The sequence below is a fragment of the Mytilus galloprovincialis genome, chromosome 1 (genome assembly GCF_965363235.1).
Source record: "Mytilus galloprovincialis chromosome 1, xbMytGall1.hap1.1, whole genome shotgun sequence".
NCBI lineage: Eukaryota > Metazoa > Mollusca > Bivalvia > Mytilida > Mytilidae > Mytilus > Mytilus galloprovincialis.
Window position 1 is genome coordinate 9,998,115 of NC_134838.1, and position 26,804 is coordinate 10,024,918.

Genomic DNA, 26,804 nt, shown 5'->3' on the forward strand with positions numbered 1-26,804 from the left:
AGTAATCAAGTAACACTTACACTAATACCAAAATGAACAAAATCTGGAAATCATAATTTTCCAAATAAAAAGAAATTAGGGTGGGCAGGGATGAAAATCTATCAATTAATTTTAATTGACCTGATGAGAGGCTTGTTTGCAATAAATTATTTTATTAAATCAATCATTTGGTCATGTATTTTATAATGCTAAGGTGCCATGGGATGGCAAGTTTCAGACCTGCCTGGAAATTGTTTTCTATTTGACAGTACAATTAAATTAAGAAATTATTTCTTCATGTTATGCTCTATGCTCATTTAAAAATGGGTATGCATTAAATTTGGCAATATTTTACACTGAGCCTTAATGTGATGAATATAGAGCACATACCTGCCAACCCTCCTGCTTAAATGCCGAAATTGGGAAATCTCCCGCTTGCTGATAGGAGAGTAAAACCTATTGATGATCGTTCATAAGGAACATTAATTAATGTACATTGTATCATACTAAGTTGACCAGTTCGCAATGCCTCATTAATTATTTCTAAATGAATTGATGAATGTTTGGAAGACTGAGGTACATGTGTCCATGTTTTGAATCATTATTATTCTTTGAAAATTATACGTATGGATACGGTAGCTATACTGTTTTTTTCTATATAGATTTTCAACTATATATTTTATTATCATATAGCATATAAGTCAGTAAGCAATCAGTGTAAAGTTCTTTATTGCCATGTTTTAAATATATTGAATACCCCGTATGGAGGTGCTCTTAATTGCAGGATGCTATATATTATACAGATAAGAAGAAAAAATGTTCCGAATGAACAAAAAAAAAGTTTCCGAATATTCCTCCATAGACCATATTTCTAACTAATAAATATGCGTCAACCCTCAGGGGTTCACGCAATAAATAGCATTTAAACATACATATGTTGTTTTGATAATATAGTGTTATTAGCTTGCTGTTTCTGTATTTGATCTGTTGTAGATTCGAGGTTAGCTGTATTGGAACCAAGACTTGGAAGAGTCGAGAGCCAACACAGCTGATCCAGAATCTATAGAAAATACAGAATTTCATATCTTATTATATTTTATATCACAAATATTTTTAAAGGGCACTATCTGACAAATTCATGTTCACCGATTTGAGTCAAATTCTCATATTTTATTATATAACAATGTAAAACATTTTTCCAAACTATCAATTTGAAAGTATAAAATAAACAATTAACAGGACATGGTCTCAATAAGATGTAGCTTCATTTCGTCTGAAATTAAGCCAAGACGCCATCTAATTAACTATGGAGTTCACCTTCTATGACCATGTATAAGGGATGTAAGCATAAACACAGATATAAATAGATTTATCAACTCCTGCAATTGAATTTTTATAGGTCTATTAAATTTTGTATTAATGATTAAAAATGTGTGTTTATGGTCGCTTTTACCTTTATAAGAATGATTTTTTTTGGATCGATTCAGTTAATCAAATTATTTACCTTTTTTTTCACTTTCAATGTTGACATTCTTTTCCTTTAAATAAACGTACATGGACAATGCATGCGCTATTCTATCACTTTCTACGGGGTTAAATTGGAGTTCACATGAATATGAATTTAATGAGGTCAAATTATTCACTTGCAAGTATTATCAATGTTTATTAGCTTAATTTGACAAAATTGAACCATTTTAGCTAATAAAAGCAAATTATTATTTCCCTATTTCCCTTTCATTAATGATTGAACAAACAAAAAGTCATACTTAAATTTTTTTATATATCTCGTAGCCCCTTTAAGTAGCAAAGAAGAATAAATCAGACAATTTAGCTTTTCGTGCTCTTTGATAGTCTGTGTATTATGGTGAGTTATCAACGGAAATGAAAGTATGTCAAAAATTGTAAGTCGTACTTGAAAAGGCTGAGAAATATTTCCATTTTAAGACTTCCAAACTTTTTATGCCCCACTTACGATAGTAGAGGGGCATTATGATTTCTGGTCTGTGGGTCCTTTCCTCTGTGTGTTCGTTCGTTCGTTCCTCTGTTCGTTCGTCTGTCTGTTTGTTCGTCCCGCTTCAGGTTAAAGTTTTTAGTCAAGGTAGTTTTTGATGAATTTGAAGTCCAGTCAACTTGAAACTAAGTACACATGTTCCCTATGATATGATCTTTCTAATTTGAATGCCAAATTAAAGTTTTTATCCCAATTTCACACTCCACTGAACATAGAAAATGTTAGTGCGAGTATGGCATCTGTGTTCTTGGGACACATTCTTGTTATTCTATGATTTAAAGTTATGAAGTACATTACAAAATGTGTTTATGTATAAATATAAGTCTTAAGTTAAGTTCGACATAAAACAATTGAAACTGAAAGTGAACCCCAAGTATTACGTCATGGGCCAATGCAGGTTTTTTTCAGTATTAGCCTTGTTCAAAAAAACAATATGAACTCTTGATTTATAAAGGCAGTGGAACGTCATCAGTATTGCACAGGCATTTATCTGTATTAGGGCTGATTTGCTCATGTCATTTAATAACAATATTTATTATCCTTTCATGTAAGCAGTTGAAAGATATATAATTTACTTGGAAAAGGAGGGAAATAACGAGAATGTAAACAGTCAGTTTGTGTGCATGCATGCATAAGGCATATTTTGTTCTAATTAGTTTTGTTTACAAGGGGACATTAGGACATCATATTAGTATTTTGATATATACACAAATGAGAATGGATCAGCTTCAATTTAATATAATGTTCAACATTGATTTTGATTACAATTTTACCCCTTCTCCTGAATTTATGTGGAATTTTTCGTTACATGGATCCAGCGTTGAATTTGTTGTATGTAGTCTTTGCCATCATTTCTGCAAAGTTTTTTCTCTATCGATTTATGAATTTCAAAACAGCGGTATACTACTGTTGCCTTTATTTAGATAAATCCATGAAGTTTTGAACTAACATTACTCTCTTACACGCATGTCACCACCAATTATGTGCCAGATATGCTCAGTTAATGAATTATAACAAGCGTTTACAACAGGTGTATTAATACTATGAAACAAGGCTTCCAAAAAAAAATATTTTAGCCAGCTGCTCATTTTTTTTTTGTGTTTTCATCCCAATTTTTATGCCCTAATACTTAGTAGCAAGAGGAAACCATATAGTAATCATATGAATCATTATTGACACAAAATTGGTACATGTTTTTTCTCAAGAACTACAATACAAGGATTTCTGAAATTTGGTTTCAGGGTTTATGTAAGTCAGCTATATACCGTGTGATGCTTTTTCAGGTTCATCACTCAAGAACTTCCTGTTAACCTAACACTTGCATATTTTACACTATTATATATATTATCAACTTGTGGTTGGGGTATCATCAGTGAGCAGTAGCTCGCAGATTCACTTGTTATATTTTCACTCCAAAGTTTAAGGACTAAAAGGGTTGATTCTAGACAAAATTTTAAAAGTGCCAATTAAATATTTTATAGATACCTACAGTTAAAAGAAAATATGTTGAGGAAGTAGAAAGTGATGAAGATAACGTCAAAGTTGGTAATAGTGGATTCTCAAAAGGTAAATTCTCTGTGGAAACATTTATGTTTATAGGAATTTTTCATCTAACTTTTTTATATGAAAATGCATTTTTTTATAAAAGGTATCAGTATTTTGACTCATTTCTTATACTTATACTTGATATAAATTTATTCACTTATGAATGTTTTAATAACAAAGGTGTTGCATACTTAAAACTAACAGTAAGTGTAACATGAATAATGTTCCCATTGAAATATTGTTTGCTGCACAATATTTCATATAAAAAGTGTTAAATATTCTATATTCAGTCAGGGGCATTACTTAAACAAGTAATTTTTCTTAGTTACTTATATAAGTAATTTTTGTATTAATAGAGTTATTTTAAATATCAATAGAAGCATGGACTAATTGTAGTTTTCATGAATTTTTACAGCATTTTGTATCATAAAATGAAGAATTTATTAGATTTAAGAGGAGAATAAAGATTAAGGGTTACTTTAAAAATAATTATTACTTGAATAAGTTATTTTATACATCTTTGAAAGAATTATTAATAACACTTATTTAAGGAACATATGTAATTGTTTTGTGTTACAAATTATAAATAACTTCAAGTCTTAATTAATTCACAAGTTTCTATCTATTTATATATGTCTACCTGCAGGATTTTTGAGTAAAACGATATTTTAATAGTCCTGAGAGACCAAAGAAGGAAATATAGAATGTGTGCTAGTGATTAATAAATCTAATCAGTGCTAATGAAATATCATATTTGAGCAAATCCCTGCTTTTCTATTGAAAAAATAAATGCATTCTAATTCTTTTAGCACGTCAGTACTCAAGATGGAGTGATGAAGAAACAATATGTGTACAGGAGTATTTTAAAGATTACATCACTGAAAAGTGTGAAAAGCCATATCCTGGTATGTCATATTTCAATAATATTCACAATGTCATACTTCATGCAACAACCCCTCGATCATTAAAAGATCTTGATTTGAGATATTACAATTCAATGTACTAACAAATTTCAACAATGATTATTAAAGTGACCAGGAAAGTGGATACCTTATTTAACTGCTTCAACAGTTTTCCACCCAGATTCTTCACTGAGAGATTTCACACATGTTGAAGTTGTGCATTTCCTATTGGGTGCTATTATGGAATTGTGGGAGATTTTTATTATCTTTTTTCAGACATGGGAACTTTAAGTAATTTTTTATCAAAATTCCTATATTTTTCAATCAAGATTGAAGACAATACACAGAATGATTGCACACATATTGAAGTTTTGCTACTGCCATTTTAGAATTGTTTGAACAATTTTTAGGCAAACATTGCATAAAATGCAATCAAAACCTTATGTGACTGACTTGATATCTAAATCTTCCAAGACTTATCACTACCTTTTTGATACACAAAATATAGTGCATTTATCATAACATTCTATACACCCTGTCCATGAACATTTCCAGAAATTTATAAATGTAATATATGCTCAGATATTCAAGGCACAAAATGATGTTACACTTTCAAGAAAATTACATAACTTTTGCAAGGTACAGGAATCTATTATCTGCTCTAGAAAAATGAACTATATCATTGTTAAAGCTATCTTCAAAAATTGGAGTTGCCTTCCTTTGCATTGTCTAGAATTGTTGTTTAATCAAGTACAACCAATGCGACATTAATTTTACTTCTCACTGATAAATTGAATTGAAGCAATCTTTACCAGTCAGTGCTTGCAAGCTCTTGACTCCTATTTTCTAGACATTGGAACTAATTTACATATTACTGGTACAATCTTTGTTTTTAATCCAGATCTTTGAAAGTTCACAGAGAATTTTCAGATTAACTTATTAAGGTCGTGCTCCTTCTATAATGGAATTATTCAAAAAGTCTTTATGGGACAGTATAACAAGAGTCGATAATACTCTGAGATATTTTGGAAACTTCTCATGAGTTTAATAAAATATATGCTTTTATGGAAGAAAAATAACGATTAAAATTGTAAACCAAATTAACAGATGCACAACACTTACCTAAAGCTATTATAACATTACTCAATTACCAATAACCAGTAATTTTATATGACAAAAATTATGCAAATGTTTTCAGGCAAAGTGGATATTCAGAAGTTTTTGTCAAGCCACCAATCAATAAAATTTGACTGGAATAAAGTTAAAGTTAAAATTATGAATGAGAAAAAGGAAAGGAAGAGAAAAATAGAGAAAGGACTGAAATGGATCAAATATGTAAGTAGCTGGGGGAAACAATCATATTTGCCAGTCATGACCTGTTCAGGAACGCTATGCATCCTAAGCAAAAGTACTGGTAAATTATTAAGTCAGGGATTTCGTTACCACAAATCACTTAAAATCTTCTACAAATACAAATCGGGCGCGAACATGAAGGGTGCGAACATGTAGGGTGCGAAAGTATATTGGCGCAAAAGATTGGGATTTAGGAGAAATTTTTATTTTTGAAAGACATCATTTCTGCAATTTCTTTGACATTGGGTTTCTCGATTGATATTTTGCACTTATTTTTTATAAGCCTGTTAAGGGGACATATTATGGTATACCTTTGACCAATTTGAGTGAATTGTGTAGATCTATTGACATGAGCTTTTTTTTTTTAAATTAATTTTGGATTCCAAGTTTTGGGTTATATTCATTTAAAAAAGGGGGGGGATTTCCAGTTTTTCAACAATTTTTTTCGTTCTTTTTCTCAACTTGTAAGTCCAAGAGAAGCAAATACATGTATGTGTTTTATTTGCTATGTGATATATGCATGCATGAAACTGTAAGCAGATTCCACACTTAATCCTTAAAATTCTTAGGAAGTGGATATGAATATATATATTAATTTGTATGTGTTTCTTTTTCTTCTAGAAATGAACTTGATATTAAGGAAGAATAGAGAAGAACAATTTCAAAGAGATTCATTCAACATTGCAATACCATTTTACAGCCACCTATTTGTGCAGCCATATAAAAATGGTCTTAATCAAATATAGAGAAACTTGTGAGACATTGCTTTTTACCACCTAACACAGACCAGGTTTAAATTTGAGTGGCATCACATTCGTTGTTCTCAAGTTATGCCAATAAATTGAAAATTTGCTGAATTTGCTGTTACAGCACACAGTCAAACAGGATGTTTTTGTTACCAACAACGGGTAAACCTCCAGCAAGTGTTCAGCAAGCAATGTCTTTCTTTATGTTATATCAATTTGTTATCACACAGACAGTCGCACAGGATAAAGTTTTGTCACCAACCTGTATGCCTCCAGATAATGACTTCCTTCATGTAATTTCAATTTGTCTTCACACAGACAGTTACACAGGATAAAGTTTTGTCACCAACATCTATGCCTCCAGATAACATCTTTCTTCATGACAGGCAGTCTTATGTTAACTGAATCTGCATCATCACCTCTCCACCAACAGCCAGTCTTATGTTAACTGAATCTGCATCATCATCTCTCCACCAACAGACAGTCTTATGTTAACTGAATCTGCATCATCATCTTTCCACCAACAGCCAGTCTTATGTTAACTGAATCAGCATCATCATCTCGTCACGAACAGATAGTCTATCATCTCTCTACCAACAGCCAGTATATCATCTCTCCACCAAAAGACAGTCTTATGTTAACTGAATCAGCATCATCATCTCTCCACCAACAAACAGCCTGGTAAATACTGAATCAGCTCCTTGTCTCTCAACTGACAGACAGTCTGATGAAGACCTAATCTGCCTCTAATGTCTCAACCAACTGACAGTTTTAGAGTTAATTAAATCAGCATCTTACTGAATAAGCATCATCTTCGTTCAACCAACAACAGTCTGGCATATACTGAATAAGCATCATCATCTCTCAACCAGCAAACAGTCTGGCATATACTGAAAAAGCATCCTCATCTCTCAGCCAACAGACTGTTTGGCATATACTGAATAACCATCATCATGTCTCAACCAACAAACAGTCTGGCATATACTGAATAACCATTATCATCTCTCAACCAACTAACAGTCTGCCATATACTGAATTACCATCATTTTGTTTCAACAAATGAACAGACTGGCATATACTGAATTAGCATCTTCATCTTTCAACCAACAGTGGCAAATTCTGAATTAGCATCATCATCTCTCAACCAACAAACAGTCTGACATATACTGAATAAGCATCCTCATCTCTCTACCAACAAATAGTCTGGCATATACTGAATTAACATAATCATCTCCCAACCAACAATAGTCTGGCATAAACTGAATTAGCATCATCATCTCTCAACCAACAACAGTCTGGCATGTACTGAATTAGCATCATCATCTCTCAACCAACAAACAGTCTGGCATATTCTGAATTAGCATCATCATCTTTCAACCAACAGTCTGGTATATACTGAATAACCATCATAATCTCTCTACCAACAAACAGTCTGGCATATACTGAATTACCATCATCATCCCTCTACATAACAAACAGTCTGGCATATACTGAATTAGCATCATCATCTCTCTACCAACAAATAGTCTGACATATACTGAATTAACATAATCATCTCCCAACCAACAATAGTCTGGCATAGACTGAATTAGCATCATCATCTCTCAACCAACAACAGTCTGGCATGTACTGAATTAGCATCATCATCTCTCAACCAACAAACAGTCTGGCATATTCTGAATTAGCATCATCATTTTTCAACCAACAGTCTGGCATATACTGAATAACCATCTTAATCTCTCTACCAACAAACAGTCTGGCATATACTGAATTAGCATCATCATCTCTCAGCCAACAAACAGTCCGGCATTTACTGAATAAGCATCATCTTCGTTCAACCAACAACAGTCTGGCATGTACTGAATTAGCATCATCATCTCTCAACCAACAAACAGTCTGGCATATTCTGAATTAGCAGCATCATCTTTCAACCAACAGTCTGGTATATACTGAATAACTATCATAATCTCTCTACCAACAAACAGTCTGGCATATACTGAATTACCATCATCATCCCTCTACATAACAAACAGTCTGGCATATACTGAATTAGCATCATCATCTCTCTACCAACAAATAGTCTGACATATACTGAATTAACATAATCATCTCCCAACCAACAATAGTCTGGCATAGACTGAATTAGCATCATCATCTCTCAACCAACAACAGTCTGGCATGTACTGAATTAGCATCATCATCTCTCAACCAACAAACAGTCTGGCATATTCTGAATTAGCATCATCATTTTTCAACCAACAGTCTGGCATATACTGAATAACCATCTTAATCTCTCTACCAACAAACAGTCTGGCATATACTGAATTAGCATCATCATCTCTCAGCCAACAAACAGTCTGGCATTTACTGAATAAGCATCATCTTCGTTCAACCAACAACAGTCTGGCATATACTGAATAAGCATCATCATCTCTCAAACAACAAACAGTCTGGCATTTACTGAATAAGCATCATCTTCGTTCAACCAACAACAGTCTGGCATATACTGAATAAGCGTCATCATTTCTCAACCAACAAACAATCTGGCATAAACTGAAAAAGCATCATCATCTCTCAGCCAACAGACTGTCTGGCATATACTGAATTACCATCATCATGTCTTAACCAACAAACAGTCTGGCATATACTGAATTACCATCATCATCTTTCAACCAACAAACAGTCTGCCATATACTGAATTACCATCATTTTGTTTCAACAAATGAACAGACTGGCATATACTGAATAAGCATCATCATCTTTCAACCAACAGTGGCAAAAACTGAATTAGCATCATCATCTTTCAACCAACAAACAGTCTGACATATACTGAATAAGCATCCTCATCTTTCAACCAACAAACAGTCTGGCATATACTGAATTACCATCATCATCCCTCTACCAACAAATAGTCTGGCATATACTGAATTAGCATCATCATCTCTAAACCAACAAACAGTCTGGAATTTACTGAATTAGCATTATCTTCGTTCAACCAAAAACAGTCTGGCATATACTGAATTAACATAATCATCTCCCAACCAACAAAAGTCTGGCATATACTGAATTAGCATCATCATCTCTCAACCAACAACAGTCTGGCATGTACTGAATTAGCATCATCATCTCTCAACCAACAAACAGTCTGGCATATTCTGAATTAGCATCATCATCTTTCAACCAACAGTCTGGCATATACTGAATTAACATCATAATCTCTCTACAAACAAACAGTCTGGCATATATTGAATTAGCATCATCATCTCTCGGCGGACAAACAGTCTGGCATTTACTGAATAAGCATTATCTTCGTTCAACCAACAACAGTCTGCCATATACTGAATTAGCATCATCATCTCTAAACCAACAAACAGTCTGGCATATACTGAACTACCATCCTCAAGTCTAAACAAATAAACAGTCTGACATATACTGAACAAGCATCATCATCTCTCAACCAACAAACAGTCTGGCATATACTGAAAAAGCATCCTCATTTTCAGCCAACAGACTGTCTGGCATATACTGAATTACCATCATCATCTCTCAACCAACAAACAGTCTGGCATATACTGAATTACCATCATTTTGTCTCAACAAATGAATAGACTGGCATATATTGAATAAGCATCATCATCTTTAAACCAACAGTGGCAAATACTGAATAAGCATCATCATCATCTTTCAACCAACAAACAGTCTGACATATACTGAATAAGCATCCTAATCTCTCAACCAACAAACAGTCTGGCATATACTGAATTACCATCATCATCCCTCTACCAACAAACAGTATGGCATATACTGAATAAACATCATCATCTCTAAACCAACAAACAGTCTGGAATTTACTGAATTAGCATCATCTTCGTTCAACCAATCAACCAACAGTCTGGCATATACTGAATTAGCATCATCATCTTTCTACCATCAGTCTGGCATATTCTGAATTAGCATCATCATCTTTCAACCAACAGTATGACAAATACTGAATTAGCATCATCATCATCTTTCAACCAACAAACAGTCTGGCATATACATCATCATATTTCCACCAACTGAAAGTTTGGTGTGATCTGAATCAGCATTAACGTATCTCATCATTAGACATCCTTGCATGAACTGAATCAGTCTTCTCATCTCTCAACCAACAAACAGTCTGGCATATACTGAATTAACATAATCATCTCCCAACCAACAATAGTCTGGCATATACTGAATTACCATCATCATCTCTCAACCAACAACAGTCTGGCATGTACTGAATTAGCATCATAATCTCTCAACCAACAAACGGTCTGGCATATTCTGAATTAACATCATCATCTTTCAACTAACAGTCTGGCATATGCTGAATTACCATCATAATCTCTCTACCAACACACAGTTTGGCATATACTGAATTAGCATCATCATCTCTAAGCCAACAAACAGTCTGGCATTTACTGAATAAGCATCAGCTTCGTTCAACCAACAACAGTCTGCCATATACTGAATTAGCATCATCATCTCTCAACCAACAAACAGTCTGGCATCTGCTTAACTACCATCCTCAAGTCTCAGCAAATAAACAGTCTGGCATATACTGAATAAGCATCATCATCTCTCAACCAACAAACAGTCTGGCAAATACTGAAAAAGCATCCTCATCTCTCAGCCAACAGACTGTCTGGCATATACTGAATTACCATCATGATGTCTCAACCAACAAACAGTCTGGCATATACTGAATTACCATCATCATCTCTCAACCAACAAACAGTCTGGCATATACTGAATTACCATCATTTTGTCTCAACAAATGAACAGACTGGCATAGCATCATCATCTCTCAACCAACAGTGGCAAATACTGAATTAGCATCATCATCTTTCAACCAACAAACAGTCTGACATATACTGAATAAGCATCCTCATCTGTCAACCAACAAACAGTCTGGCATATACTGAATAAGCATCCTCATCTCTCAACCAACAAACAGTCTGGCATATACTGAATTGCCATCATCATCTCTCTACCAACAAACAGTCTGGCATATACTGAATTAGCATCATCATCTCTCAACCAACAAACAGTCTGGAATTACTGAATTAGCATCATCTTCGTTGAACCAGTCTGGCATATACTGAATTAGTATCATCAACTCTCTACCAACAAACAGTCTCGCATATACTGAATTATCATCATCATCTCTCAACCAACAACAGTCTGGCATGTACTGAATTAGCATCATCATCTCTCAACCAACAAACAGTGGCATATTCTGAATTAGCATCATCATCTTTCAACCAACAGTCTGGCATATACTGAATAAGCATCCTCATCTCTCAACCAACAAACAGTCTGGCATATACTGAATTGCCATCATCATCTCTCTACCAACAAACAGTCTGACATATACTGAATTAGCATCATCTTCGTTGAACCAGTCTGGCATATACTGAATTAGCATCATCATCTTTCAACCAATAGTCTGGCATATTCTGAAAAAGCATCATCATCGTTCAACCAACAGTATGGCATATACTGAATTAGCATCATCATCTTTCAACCAACAGTCTGGCATATTCTGAATTAGCATCATCATCTTTCAACCAACAGTATGACATATACTGATTTAGCATCATCATCTTTCAACCAACAGTCTGGCATATTCTGAATTAGCATCATCATCTTTCAACCAACAGTATGACATTTATCTTATTCATAGTTTCAATCAATAAACTGAGTTCTTCAAACACTAGTGCATAATTTTCTGCATCTTCTATTATATACTGAATTAGCATCATCATCTTTCAACCAACAAACAGTCTGGCATATACATCATGATCTTTCCACCAACAAATATTCTACTTTGTACTGAATCAGCATCATCATATTTCCACCAACTGAAAGTTTGGTGTGATCTGAATCAGCATTAACATATCTCATCATTAGACATCCTTGCGTGAACTGAATCAGTCTTATCTCTCAACCAACAAACAGTCTGGCGTATACTGAATTACCATCATCATTCTTCTACCAACAAACAGTCTGGCATATACTGAATTAGCATCATCATCTCTAAACCAACAAACAGTCTTGAATTTACTGAATTAGCATCATCTTCGTTCAACCAATAACAGTCTGGCATATACTGAATTAGCATCATCATCTCTCTACCAACAAACAGTCTGGCATATACTGATTTAATATAATCATCTCCCAACCAACAATAGTCTGGCATATACTGAATTAGCATCATCATCTCTCAACCAACAACAGTTCTGTACTGAACTAGCAACATCATCTCTCAACCAACAAACAGTCTGGCATATTCCGAATTAGCATCATCATCTTTCAACCCACAGTCTGGAATAAACTGAATTACCACCATAATCTCTCTACCAACATCATCATCTCTCAACCAACAAACAGTCTGGCATATTCCGAATTAGCATCATCATCTTTCAACCAACAGTCTGGCATATACTGAATTACCATCATAATCTCTCTACCAACAAACAGTCTGGCATATACTGAATTAGCATCATCATCTCTCAGCCAACAAACAGTCTGGCATTTACTGAATAAGCATCAGCTTCGTTCAACCAACAACAGTCTGGCATATACTGAATTAGCATCATCATCTCTCAACCAACAAACAGTCTGGCATATACTGAACTACCATCCTCAAGTCTCAACAAATAAACAGTCTGGCATATACTGAATAAGCATCATCATCTCTCAACCAACAAACAGTCTGGCATATACTGAAAAAGCATCCTCATCTCTCAGCCAACAGACTGTCTGGCATATACTGAATTACCATCATCATTTCTCAACCAACAAACAGTCTGGCATATACTGAATTACCATCATTTTGTCTCAACAAATGAACAGACTGGCATATACTGAATAAGCATCATCATCTTTCAACCAACAGTAGCAAATACTTAATTAGCATCATCATCTTTCAACCAACAAACAGTCTGACATATACTGAATAAGCATCCTCATCTTTCAACCAACAAACAGTCTGGCATATACTGAACTGCCATCATCATCTCTCTACCAACAAACAGTCTGGCATATACTGAATTAGCATCATCATCTCTAAACCAACAAACAGTCTGGAATTACTGAATTAGCATCATCTTTGTTGAACCAGCTGGCATATACTGAATTAGTATCATCATCTCTCTACCAACAAACAGTCTCGCATATACTGAATTATAATCATCATCTCCCAACCAACAATAGTCTGGCATATACTGAATTAGCATCATCGTCTCTCAACCAACAACAGTCTGGCATGTACTGAATTAGCATCATCATCTCTCAACAACAAACAGTCTGGCATATTCTGAATTAGCATCATCATCTTTCAACCAATAGTCTGGCATATTCTGAAATAGCATAATCATCGTTCAACCAACAGTCTGGCATATACTGAATTAGCATCATCATCTTTCAACCAACAGTCTGGCATATTCTGTATTAGCATCATCATCTTTCAACCAACAGTATGACATATACTTAATTAGCATCATCATCTTTCAACCAACAAACAGTCTGGCATATACATCATGATCTTTCCTCCAACAAATATTCTACTTTGTACTGAATCAGCATCATCATATTTCCACCAACTGAAAGTTTGGTGTGATCTGAATCAGCATTAACGTATCTCATCATCAGACATCCTTGCGTGAACTGAATCAGTCTTCTCATCTCTCAACCAACAAACAGTCTGGCATATACATCATGATCTTTCCACCAACAAATATTCTACTTTGTACTGAATCAGCATCATCATATTTCCACCAACTGAAAGTTTGGTGTGATCTGAATCAGCATTAACGTATCTCATCATTAGACATCCTTGCGTGAACTGAATCAGTCTTCTTATCTCTCAGCCAACAGACAATCTTGTCTCTACTGAATAAGCCTCCACCATCATACAGCTTGGGTTTTTTTTTTATTGAATCAGCATCATCGTCTCTCAATCAACAGAGTTATGATGTGTACTGAAGCAACTAAATAAGCATCATCACTTATCTACCAACAGATAGCCTGGTCTAATCCAGATTTCTCAACCAACAGACAGTCTGGTGTCTACTGAATCAGCATCTGCTGTCCACAACATACAGCCTTGTTTATACGGAATCAGCTTCATCATCTCTCCACAACTGACAATTTGGTGCATAATAATATTCTTTCAACTAACAAACAGCCTAGTGTGTACTGAATCAGCTTCTTAATCTCTCAACCAACAAAAACCTGGTGTGGACCGAATCAGCCTATTCTTCCCTCTTTAAACTCACAGTCTGGTTGTTTTGGATCATCATCAACATATGTCTACCAACATACAGTGAACTGAATAAGCCTGCACATCTCTCCACCAACAGACAGCTTGGTCTATACTGAAACAGCCTTTTAATCTCAAAACTAACAGCCAGCCTCATGTGTACTGAAACAACATCTTCATCTCTAAATTTACAGAAAGCCTGGTGTGTACTCATACAGCCTCCTTATCTTGTGACCAACAGATGTCATGGTGTATACGGAAACAGCTTTTCATCTCTCAACCAACACACAGCCTAGTGTGTTATGAATCAGCTTCATCATCCCTCCACCAACAGAAAGACAGGTGTGTATTGAATCAGACTACTGATTTCTCAACCAACAGATAGTTTTTATTTTAAGTATCCGAGTTGTGGGGTTTTATTCATTTAGGAACAATATCTGAAAAATGCTTTAAGCAGTTCTCATGAAACTTGGGTGAATTGATTATTCTATTGATGAAAGCTCCTTTTTAATTTTCATCAATTGACATCGAGAAGTAATCAAACATTATTCTTTGAAAATATGACAGGTGTATCATATGCTCATGGCGCAGCTGTTTATTTAACATTCTATATCAATAAGATATGCTCAGGTTTTGTGGTTTCTGAGCTATAAGGGGCATTAAGGGATCAAAAATGTCATTTCTCTATATGTCATAGAAAATGAAATTTCTTACTGTGTCCAGCACATTACCATAATACAGTGTCAATATAAAAATGAAGTTGTGGTATGATTGCCAATGAGACAACTCTCCATAGCAGACCAATTAACACATAAATTAAGAAGTACAGCCTTTAACAGCAAGCAAAGCCCACACCGTATAGCCCACTATAAAAGGCCAAGACATAACAATGTAAAACAATTCAAACAAGAAAACTAATGGCCTAATTAATGTACAAAATATGAACAGAAAACAAATATGTAATACATAAACAAAAGACAACTACTGAATTACAGGCTTCTGTAATAGAGTAATAATTTTTTTTTTAAGTCAAAATCATATTTTATGATTCATAATTCATCAACTTTTTTTTTATTGCAGTTTATTATTCCTACACTATTAGTTGTGACCTGCAGCAGATATTTTAGCCAATATTTCACCATTTTACAGCCCTGCAGCTGAAGACTCTCAGAAAATGCTAAGTATTTTACTGCTTTACCTTAGCTTATATAATATTTTGTTTAAAGGTTTACCATAGCTTATATAAAGTTTTGTTTAAAGGTTCTATAATTGACACTTAAACATTGGCATGAAATTACAAGTTTTGTTTTATTTAGCTTTAAGGATTATTGTTAAAATAGTACATACAAAAAACTTGCAACCCTGTTTTTATATGACCATAAATTTTGGCGGTCATGTATTGGTATTACTGCTGTTCAACATTGTCGGCCACAAATATAGTTTCCTGACTAAAACTGAAGTATTAGCTCAATTGTTAATAATTTTAACATAACGTAAAGGAATGTGGGTATCGTGAGAATCTCTCACTGACAACACTGGATAATAGTTATAAGTACTTTGCTAATGACTAAAGACATGAACATGGTTCAACTTGTATTTTGTCACTTCAATAACTTGTATTTAAAAGGGAAGTTACATTTATTTGTCAAATAGAAATATAGGTTCAATATATAGAATATAACAATACAAAAGTATCTTTGACACTTTTGGTACTGTGAATAAAAATGAATTTCAGAGTTAATTACATTAAAAATATAAATTAATAATGTGTTAAATTTAGTCTTTAGTCAAAGAAGAACATAATCTATATTTGTTCATTTTCAATAACAGTCATATTAAGCTAGATATAGTTCACTAGGAATTTAGTTCAGTCTATCACATGAAAACATGTTTAACCTCTTTCTCTGGACACAGTTCAAGTTTTGAAACGTATCAACTGATATAACAGCTCCTGTTGCCTGATTCAAGTCCAATTCCAACAGTAATGATCCTGCTACAGACTTGATTACACAGTTCACTCTATAGTATTTTTACCAGTACATTTATAATGTACAAGTCCACATATGCTTCATTGATTTTCCTTATTTGTCAAAAAGGTTGTCTACAGCTAGTTGTAATAAAATGTTCACATTAAACTGAAAAACCTAATTTCACCTTTTTCTTTTAAGGAGGCTCGCGGGTATAAAATTTTTAGAAAAAAATACATTTATTTTTCATTACAAATTTTATTTATTACCTTTAGTAGTTGTTACTTTATCAAATGGTACAAAAATCTTTCCAAAAAACCAATTTGTGTTGGCCCTAGGTGACTTTTAAAATGTAGATATCATTGAAAAAGCTCCAAATTATTTCCCTTTGGTGCAAAAATGCCATTTTTTGGCATTAAAATTGAAATATCTTTTTTAACTCATCGGTGACCTATATTTTTTATTGTTGTTTTCGAATAAGTTGTACATAAACTAAATAATTGTAAAATTTAAGCGATTTCTGTAATTTAGTTCTTTTTTTATTTCGATATTACTTCTGTTTCTCCTATTAGTTCAACAGAAAAAAAGGACATTAACAAAAATGTATGCTTCTTTCGATGACAGATTGTGACCGTAAATGAACGGTGACCCCATTTTTTTATTTCATTTTTCTTGTAAGTATAAGATAAAGTTCATTTATAGAAAAATATAGCGAAGTCCTATATGAAATAAAAATTTCAATTTAGACCCGCGAGCCCCCTTAAAAGTATTTATCTTCATTTTTGGTCACTTTCAGTTATTGTGAGATTAATCTAGTTTTAAAACAGGGGCTTGTCATCTGGTTTGTACTGCTGTTCATAGACTGTAAAAGCTCATCATAGTTACCTCAATAGAATAAAAATAAGTTTATGTCACTGCCAATAGAGTTCTGATTTACGGTACTACAGAGCAAGCTATTGCATGTATATTTGACAAAGTACATAGTAAAATTCTTACCCTTAGTGGCACAGGCGCTTGGGTATAATATAATACATATTTTTTTTAAAGTATTTTTTTGTTGTTTAAATTATTCAATTTTCTATATTTATAATACGTATCTATCACTTCTGTGCATGTCTCAATTAGTTTCGAGTGATTTAAAGGACTAAGTGAAAATACCAAATTTTACTATCCATACTAAGAAACAAAAAGGCAACTAACTCGACCCTATTTTCTGCTATCTATAAATACATAAATAGACCTACCTGAATTCCCCAATTTTTCTGGAAATTGTGCCTTCCTTGCCGTAAGATCGCAGGCATTGTTTATATTTATCAAACTGGTACTGTTCGTAACATTTTAAGTCCATCTCAAGCATATAATAAAAAGATTTTAACTATTTTGAGAACTTTCAAATTTATGTGCCCGGAAGTTGACTGTTTTTCCCGATATTTTATTTAAGGGAAATAATTTTTTCCTGGACTTTTTTGGAACATCTCTGCAAGTACGTATGAAAATGATAAAGTGATACGATGTTTTGGAAAAACTTGGCAAAGATGGTCATGCAGTCCTTGAAAGGGAAAGAATTTCCCAAAAAGATTCTGTGCAGGTTATGTGTGATAACTGCAATGCATATTAACCAAAAAAGCTATGTCAAGACACAGAGCCACATGCCAGGGAGTATAATCAAAACAGATAAATGCCATTCCAGCGCAATTGATTATCAAAGATAATGATGTATCTGAAAGTTTTGGCAAAAACATCTTGACAAAATTTACCAAAGATGACATTGGTAAAATCTGACAATCTGATAATTTGGTAAAAAAAGTTGGAGGTATATACTGTGGTCGAAAAATATAACAAAAGTAGACCAATTATCCCAAGTCAGAAAGAGTGTGATGAACGACATGAGGAGGTTAGCTGAAACATACAACTTTTTAGCTCACCTGACCTGAAAGGTCAAGTGAGCTTTTCTCATCACTTGGCGTCAGTCGTCCGTCGTCCTGCGTCCGTTCGTCTGTAAACTTTTACAAAAATCTTCTCCTCTGAAACTACTTGGCCAAATTCTACCAAACTTGGCCACACTCATTCTTGGGGTATCTAGTTTAAAAAATGTGTGGCGTGACCCCTCAAACCTACCAAGATGGCCGCCATGGCTAAAAATAGAACATAGGGGTAAAATGCAGTTTTTGGCTTATAACTCAAAAACCAAAGCATTAAGAGCAAATCTGACAAGGGGTAAAATTGTTGATCAGGTCAAGATCTATCTGCCCTGAAATTTTCAGACGAATCGGACAACCTGTTGTGGGGTTGCTGCCTGTGAAATGGTTATTTTAAGGAAATTTTGCAGTTTTTGGTTATTATCTTGAATACTATTATAGATAGAGATAAACTGTAAACAGCAATAATGTTCAGCAAAGTAAGACCTACAAATAAGTCAACATGACCAAAATGGTCAGTCGACCCCTTAAGGAGTTATTGCCCTTTATAGTCAATTTTTAACAACTTTTCGTCATTTTTTGTTACTTTTCTAAAAATCTTCTTCTCTGAAACTACTTTGCCAAATTTAACCAAACTTGGCCACAATTATCATTGTGGTTTATAGTTTATAAAATGTGTCCGATGACCCAGCCTACCAAACAAAATGGCCGACATGGCTAAAATTAGAACATGCAGTTTTTGCTTTATATCTTTGAAACTAAGACATTTAGGGCAAATCTTTCAAGATTTTAATGTCCATCAGAATAAGATATATCCCCTCACAAATTTTCTATTGAATCGGACAACCTGTTGTCGGGTTGCTGCCCTAAAATTGGTGATTTTAAGGAAATTTTGCAGTTTTTGGTTATTATCTTGAATACTATTATAGATAGAGATAAACTGTAAACAGCAATAATGTTCAGCAAAGTAAGATCTACAAATAAGTCAGCATGATCAAAATTGTTAGAGGACCCCCTTAAGGAGTTATTGCCCTTTATAGTCAATATTGAATAACTTTTCGTCATTTTTGTAACTTGTATAAAAATCATTTCTAAAACTACTTGGCCAAATTTAACCAAACTTGGCCACAATCATAATACTTGGGTATCTTTTTTTTAAAAAAGTGTCTAATGAACCTGCCTACCAACGAAGATGGCCGACATCAGTAAACACATTAACAGGTGAGCGACACAGGCTCTTGAGAGCCTCTAGTTTAAAGAAGAAGTCAAGAAGGATCACTCGTTACTAATAAACACTGCTGCTGATATGTTTAATAGATTTGTTTTCAAAGATCTGCAAGAGGCAGTATGTAATTATACGGAAGTAGGTGATTCATATGGAGATACATCTTTTAAGTTAAAACATGGTCTTAAATATGCATTATATTATGTTTTAAAAAAAGTCAGCAGAGATTTTGAGGGCAGATCATCTCAGTAAATTTGTAGACGATAAAGCAGAGGAGGTCACAACATTTTTGCATATTTTTGAAACCACCAAAAAATTAATAATATTCAAATGCTTTATTCAATAAAAGAAAAAATCGTCAGGTTAATTTGAGAAAGCAACATCGAATAACAGATGATAATTTATTATTCACCATCAGACAATTCACCATTGAAAGAATTAAAAATATAGTAGAAATGTACAAAGAATATAAAATCTGGACACGATCAGACTTCATTAAATTGAGGAATCTTGTGGTATGTCGCTTGACAATGTGCAATGGACGACTTGGTCAGAAAGCATGCAGACTTCTTAGATCAGAGTTCAAAGATGCTGTTGAAGACAATTGGATTAATAAAAAATGGAAGAATGATCCGTATGTGCTTTTCCAAGTATTGAAGAATGTCTACAAGGCTGGCAAAGGGATAAAAATACTGGTACCAGTTTTGTTCACTTTAGAAACATTGGCAGCAACTATTTTATTAGATGATGATGACCTTAGGCAGCAAGCTGAAGTTTTATCTAATAACATGTATGTTTTTGCAAACACTCATAATTCCTTGGAATATGTAAACGGCTACTGAGGTATGCAACTTGTTGCAAGTGATGCTGGTATAAGAGAAGATGAGGCAAAGAAGATCAATGACACCTTAATTCGACATTTTACCAGCACTGAAATGGCTGCAAAGGACATACCAGAGAACGAGCGACAATATTTCTATACACATATTTGTAATTCCGAAGAAATGAACAAACAGACATATCAAGCTCCTTTAGCTGTTATGGAGATCGTGAAAGTTGTCAAACACATGAAAGTCACACAGGATAGCGTTGTCACCAACCTGTATGCCACCAGATAATGTCCTTCTTCATGTTATTCCAATTGGTAATCACGGAACAATCACACAGGATAATGTTTTGTCACCACCATGTTTGCTTCAGATAACATCTTTCTTTGTATTTTTCCTATTGGTCAACACACAGACAGTCACACAGGATAATGGTATGTCACCAACATGTATCCCTCCAGATAATATCTTTCTACATACTCTTCCAATTTGTCATCACACAGACAGTCACATAGGATAAAGTTTTGTCAAATAAAGTAACATGTATGCCTTCAATAAGTGTTTAAAAGCAGAATCTGCAGATAATGTCTTTTTCTTCATCTGATTTAAATTTTCAACATAGTCAGTCACACAGGAAATTTTTCATCACCAACATGTATGCCTCCATATAACATCTTTCTTAAGTTATATCCCTCCGATTTGTCATCACACAAACAGTTACACAGTATAGTGGTTTGTCATCAACATGTATGCCTCCAGTTTATGTCCTGATAATGTCTTTCTTCATTTTGAATCAATTTGTCATCACACAGACAGTCACCAAGGATAGGGGTTTGTCACCAACGGAATCCCAATCCTCTCCTAACCTGACACAGTGGTATAACTGTACAAAATAAAGTAACATGTATGCCTTCAATAAGTGTTTAAAAAGCAAAATCTGCAGATAATGTCTTTTTCTTCATCTGATTTAAATTTTCACCACAACTTGCTGACCAGACAGTCACACTGCATGATTTTTTGTTATATATATTATAAATAAGAAAAACGACAAGGCAACTTTATCTTCAACTGTAAGCAACCAATTAGATACCTGACCAGGAGAGTGTTGCATATTTTGCAACAAATACTGCCTAAAGCTTAGTAGGCACATACAACTGGTACATAAAGAAGAAGACAGAGTAAAGGCAGTCATAAAGGTCTCTCCAAGAACAAAAAATCAAATATTTTCATAATTTAAGAAGGAGCTAGGGCATGTAGGGAATTCATTTAAACAACATGGAAAAACTTGGCAAAGATAGTCATGCTGTCCTTGCAAGGGAAAGAGTTTCCAAAATATATTCTGTGCAGGTTATGTGTGATAACTGCAATGCCATATTAACCAAAAAAACTATGTCAAGACACAGAGCCGTATGCCAGGGAGGATCATCAAAACAGATAAATGCCATTCCAGTCCAATTTTTGATCAAAGATAATGATGTATCTGAAAGTTTTGGCAAAAATATCTAGACAAATTCACCAAAGACGATGTTGGTAAAATCTGTCAATCTGATGATTTGGTAAAAAAAAAGTTGAAAGTATACTGTAGGTTAAAAAAAAGACAAAAGAAGACCAATTATCCCAAGCCAGAAAGAGTGTGATGAACGACATGAGGAGGTTAGCTCAAACATACAATTTTTTTAAAGAAGAAGTCAAGAAGGATCATCCGTTACTTCATCTCAGTAAATTTGCAGACGATAAAGCAGAGGAGGTCACAACATTTTTGCATATTTTTGAAACCATCAAAAAATTTATCAATTTCAGATGTTTTATTCAATAAAAGAAAAAATCGACAGGTTAATTTGAGAAAGCCACATCGAATTACAGATGATAATTTTTTCACCATCAGACAATACACCATTGAAAGCATTAAAAAAATAGTAGAAATGTACAACCAATATAAAATCTGGACATGGTCAGACTTCATTAACTTGAGGAATCTTGTGGTATGTCGCTTGACAATGTGCAATGGACGACTTGGTCAGGAAGCATGCAGACTTCTTAGATCAGAGTTTAAAGATGCTGTTGAAGATAATTTGTTTAATAAAAGATGAAAGAAAGATCCATATGTGCTACCTCAAGAATTGAAGATTGCCTACGAGGCTGGCAAAGGGATGAATAAAATGGTACCAGTTTTGTTCACTGTAGAAACATTGGCAGCAACTATTTTATTAAATGATGATGACCTTAGGCAGTAAGTTGAAGTTTTATCTAATTACATGTATGTCTTTGAAAAACTCATAATTCCTTGAAATATGTAACGGCTGCTTTCTTTGCTGCTGGTTTCTTAGCCTTAGGCTTGGCTGCCTTTTTCTCTCCAGCTGGTTTCTTTGCAGCTGGCTTCCATTAGTTCTTGAATGCTCTTCTACTTCACCTCTTCTGAATGCTCCTAGGTAAAAGTCTTGGAATTCTGTCTTCTCAAAGCATTTAAAGGGATACCACTCTCAATATAAAATCTGGACATGGTCAGACTTCATGAACTTGAGGAATCTTCTGGTATGTTGCTTGGCAATGTGCAATGGACGACTAGGTCAGGAAGCATGCAGACTTCTTAGATCAGAGTTCAAAGATGCTGTTGCAGACAATTTGGTTTAATAAAAAAAGAAAGAATGATTCATATGTGCTATGAATTTATAACACTTTAACAACACTTTTTAATAATAATTATATAAAATAAGGAAGCTTATTCAATCTAGAATTGAACACTTTGATTTTTATAAATGTACAAGTACAAATAAGACAAAACACATCCAAAAACCATGAGGCATGCACGTTTACCAAAATATCGTAAACTGACCTTTTATCAAGTGACCAATGTCTTAATCTTAGAAGCCATTAAATCGTTTGCTGTCTAACTGCTAGACCTTTCCCTCTATTTTCACTTTTATCCTCCTTGTCTGAAAATTTGATTATCAAAACCTACATTGTCATTTTCCATGTACACCATGGCTTCAATTTTTCATTGAAATATTAGATGATGATGACCTTAGGCAGTAAGTTGAAGTTTTATCTAATTACATGTATGTCTTTGAAAAACTCATAATTCCTTGAAATATGTAACGGCTGTATTCTTTGCTGCTGGTTTCTTAGCTTTAGGCTTGGCTGCCTTTTTCTCTCCAGCTGGTTTCTTTGCAGCTGGCTTCATTAGTTCTTGAATGCTCTTCTTCTTCACCTCTTCTGAATGCTCCTAGGTAAAAGTCTTGGAATTCTGTCTTCAAAAGCATTTAAAGGGAAACCACTCTCAATATAAAATCTGGACATGGTCAGACTTCATGAACTTGAGGAATCTTCTGGTATGTCGCTTGACAATATGCAATGGACGACTAGGTCAGGAAGCATGCAGACTTCTTATATCAGAGTTCAAAGTTGCTGTTGAAGACAATTTGGTTTAATAAAAAAAGAAAGAATGATCAATTTGTTCTATGAATTTATAACACTTGAACAACACTTTTTAATAATAATTATATAAAAAAGGAAGCTTATTCAATCTAGAATTGAACACTTTGATTTTTATAAATGTACGAGTACAAATATGACAAAACACATCAAAAAACCATCAGGCATAAACGTTTACCAAAATATCGTAAACTCTGACCTTTTATCACGTGACCAATGTCTTAACCTTAGAAGCCATTAAATCGTTTGCTGTCTAACTGCTAGACCTTTCCCTCCATTTTCACTTTTATCCTCTATCCTTGTCTGAAAATTTAATTATCAAAACCTGCATTGTCATTTTCCATGTACACCATGGCTTCAATTTTTTAATTGAAATATATAATTTGCATTCAATTGATCATTTATTCAAGCAGTCAAAACCATCCATTAGTTCTTGAATGCTCTTCTTCTTCACCTCTTCTGAATGCTCCTAGGTGAAAGTCTTGGAATTCTGTCTTCTAAAAGCATTTAAAGGGATACCAATCTCAATATAAAATCTGGACATGGTCAGACTTCATTAACTTGAGGAATCTTGTGGTATGTCGCTTGACAATGTGCAATGGACGACTAGGTCAGGAAGCATGCAGACTTCTTAGATCAGAGTTCAAAGATGCTGTTGAAGACAATTTGGTTTAATAATAAAAGAAAGAATGATCCATATGTGCTATCCCAAGAATTGAAGATTGCAAACGAGGCTGGCAAAGGGATATGTAATGGCTGCTTTCTTTGCTGCTGGTTTCTTAGCCTTATGCTTGGCTGCCTTTTTCTCACCAGCTGAATCCAGAGTTTTCGTGATCTGAAAGAGTCAAAAATGGTTTTACTTCATATTTTATACCCCTCAATACGTTACCAAACCTATTTAAGGAATTATAAGGGATTTTCCCGAAAACCTCTGCAAATTTTCAGAAAAAAAGTTATAACACTTGAACAACACTTTTTAATAATAATTATGTAAAATAAGGAAGCTTATTGAATCTAGAATTGAACACTTTGATTTTTATAAATGTACAAGTACAAATAAGACCAAACACATCCAAAAACCATGAGGCATGCACGTTTACCAAAATATCGTAAACTGACCTTTTATCAAGTGACCAATGTCTTAATCTTAGAAGCCATTAAATCGTTTGCTGTCTAACTGCTAGACCTTTCCCTCTATTTTCACTTTTATCCTCCTTGTCTGAAAATTTGATTATCAAAACCTACATTGTCATTTTCCATGTACACCATGGCTTCAATTTTTAATTGAAATATTAGATGATGATGACCTTAGGCAGTAAGTTGAAGTTTTATCTAATTACATGTATGTCTTTGAAAAACTCATAATTCCTTGAAATATGTAACGGCTGTATTCTTTGCTGCTGGTTTCTTAGCCTTAGGCTTGGCTGCCTTTTTTTCTCCAGCTGGTTTCTTTGCAGCTGGCTTCCATTAGTTCTTGAATGCTCTTCTTCTTCACCTCTTCTGAATGTTCCTAGGTAAAAGTCTTGGAATTCTGTCTTCTCAAAGCATTTAAAGGGATACCACTCTCAATATAAAATCTGGACATGGTCAGACTTCATGAACTTGAGGAATCTTCTGGTATGTTGCTTGGCAATGTGCAATGGACGACTAGGTCAGGAAGCATGCAGACTTCTTAGATCAGAGTTCAAAGATGCTGTTGAAGACAATTTGGTTTAATAAAAAAAGAAAGAATGATTCATATGTGCTATGAATTTATAACACTTTAACAACACTTTTTAATAATAATTATATAAAATAAGGAAGCTTATTCAATCTAGAATTGAACACTTTGATTTTTATAAATGTACAAGTACAAATAAGACAAAACACATCCAAAAACCATGAGGCATGCACGTTTACCAAAATATCGTAAACTGACCTTTTATCAAGTGACCAATGTCTTAATCTTAGAAGCCATTAAATCGTTTGCTGTCTAACTGCTAGACCTTTCCCTCTATTTTCACTTTTATCCTCCTTGTCTGAAAATTTGATTATCAAACCTACATTGTCATTTTCCATGTACACCATGGCTTCAATTTTTCATTGAAATATTAGATGATGATGGCCTTAGGCAGTAAGTTGAAGTTTTATCTAATTACATGTATGTCTTTCAAAAACTCATAATTCCTTGAAATATGTAACGGCTGTATTCTTTGCTGCTGGTTTCTTAGCCTTAGGCTTGGCTGCCTTTTTCTCTCCAGCTGGTTTCTTTGCAGCTGGCTTCCATTAGTTCTTGAATGCTCTTCTTCTTCACCTCTTCTGAATGCTCCTAGGTAAAAGTGTTGGAATTCTGTCTTCTCAAAGCATTTAAAGGGATACCACTCTCAATATAAAATCTGGACATGGTCAGACATCATGAACTGGAGGAATCTTCTGGTATGTTGCTTGGCAATGTGCAATGGACGACTAGGTCAGGAAGCATGCAGACTTCTTAGATCAGAGTTCAAAGTTGCTGTTGAAGACAATTTGGTTTAATAAAAAAAGAAAGAATGATCCATATGTTCTATGAATTTATAACACTTTAACAACACTTTTTAATAATAATTATATAAAATAAGGAAGCTTATTT

At 34.0% G+C, this 26,804-nt stretch overlaps 1 protein-coding gene across 1 annotated transcript in view; it reads left to right on the forward strand.

Annotated features, from left to right (window-relative positions):
* The window catches only part of LOC143065021 (uncharacterized), a 135,191-nt gene extending 122,176 nt beyond the window's left edge, over positions 1–13,015 (forward strand). The window contains exons 37-40 of the mRNA XM_076238301.1: positions 3,472–3,556; positions 4,345–4,440; positions 5,636–5,772; positions 6,412–13,015. Coding sequence (XP_076094416.1) covers positions 3,472–3,556; positions 4,345–4,440; positions 5,636–5,772; positions 6,412–6,417 — 324 coding nt within the window. The 3' untranslated portion in view covers positions 6,418–13,015. The remainder of the gene's footprint in view (positions 1–3,471; positions 3,557–4,344; positions 4,441–5,635; positions 5,773–6,411) is intronic.
* Positions 13,016–26,804: the final 13,789 nt, after the last annotated feature.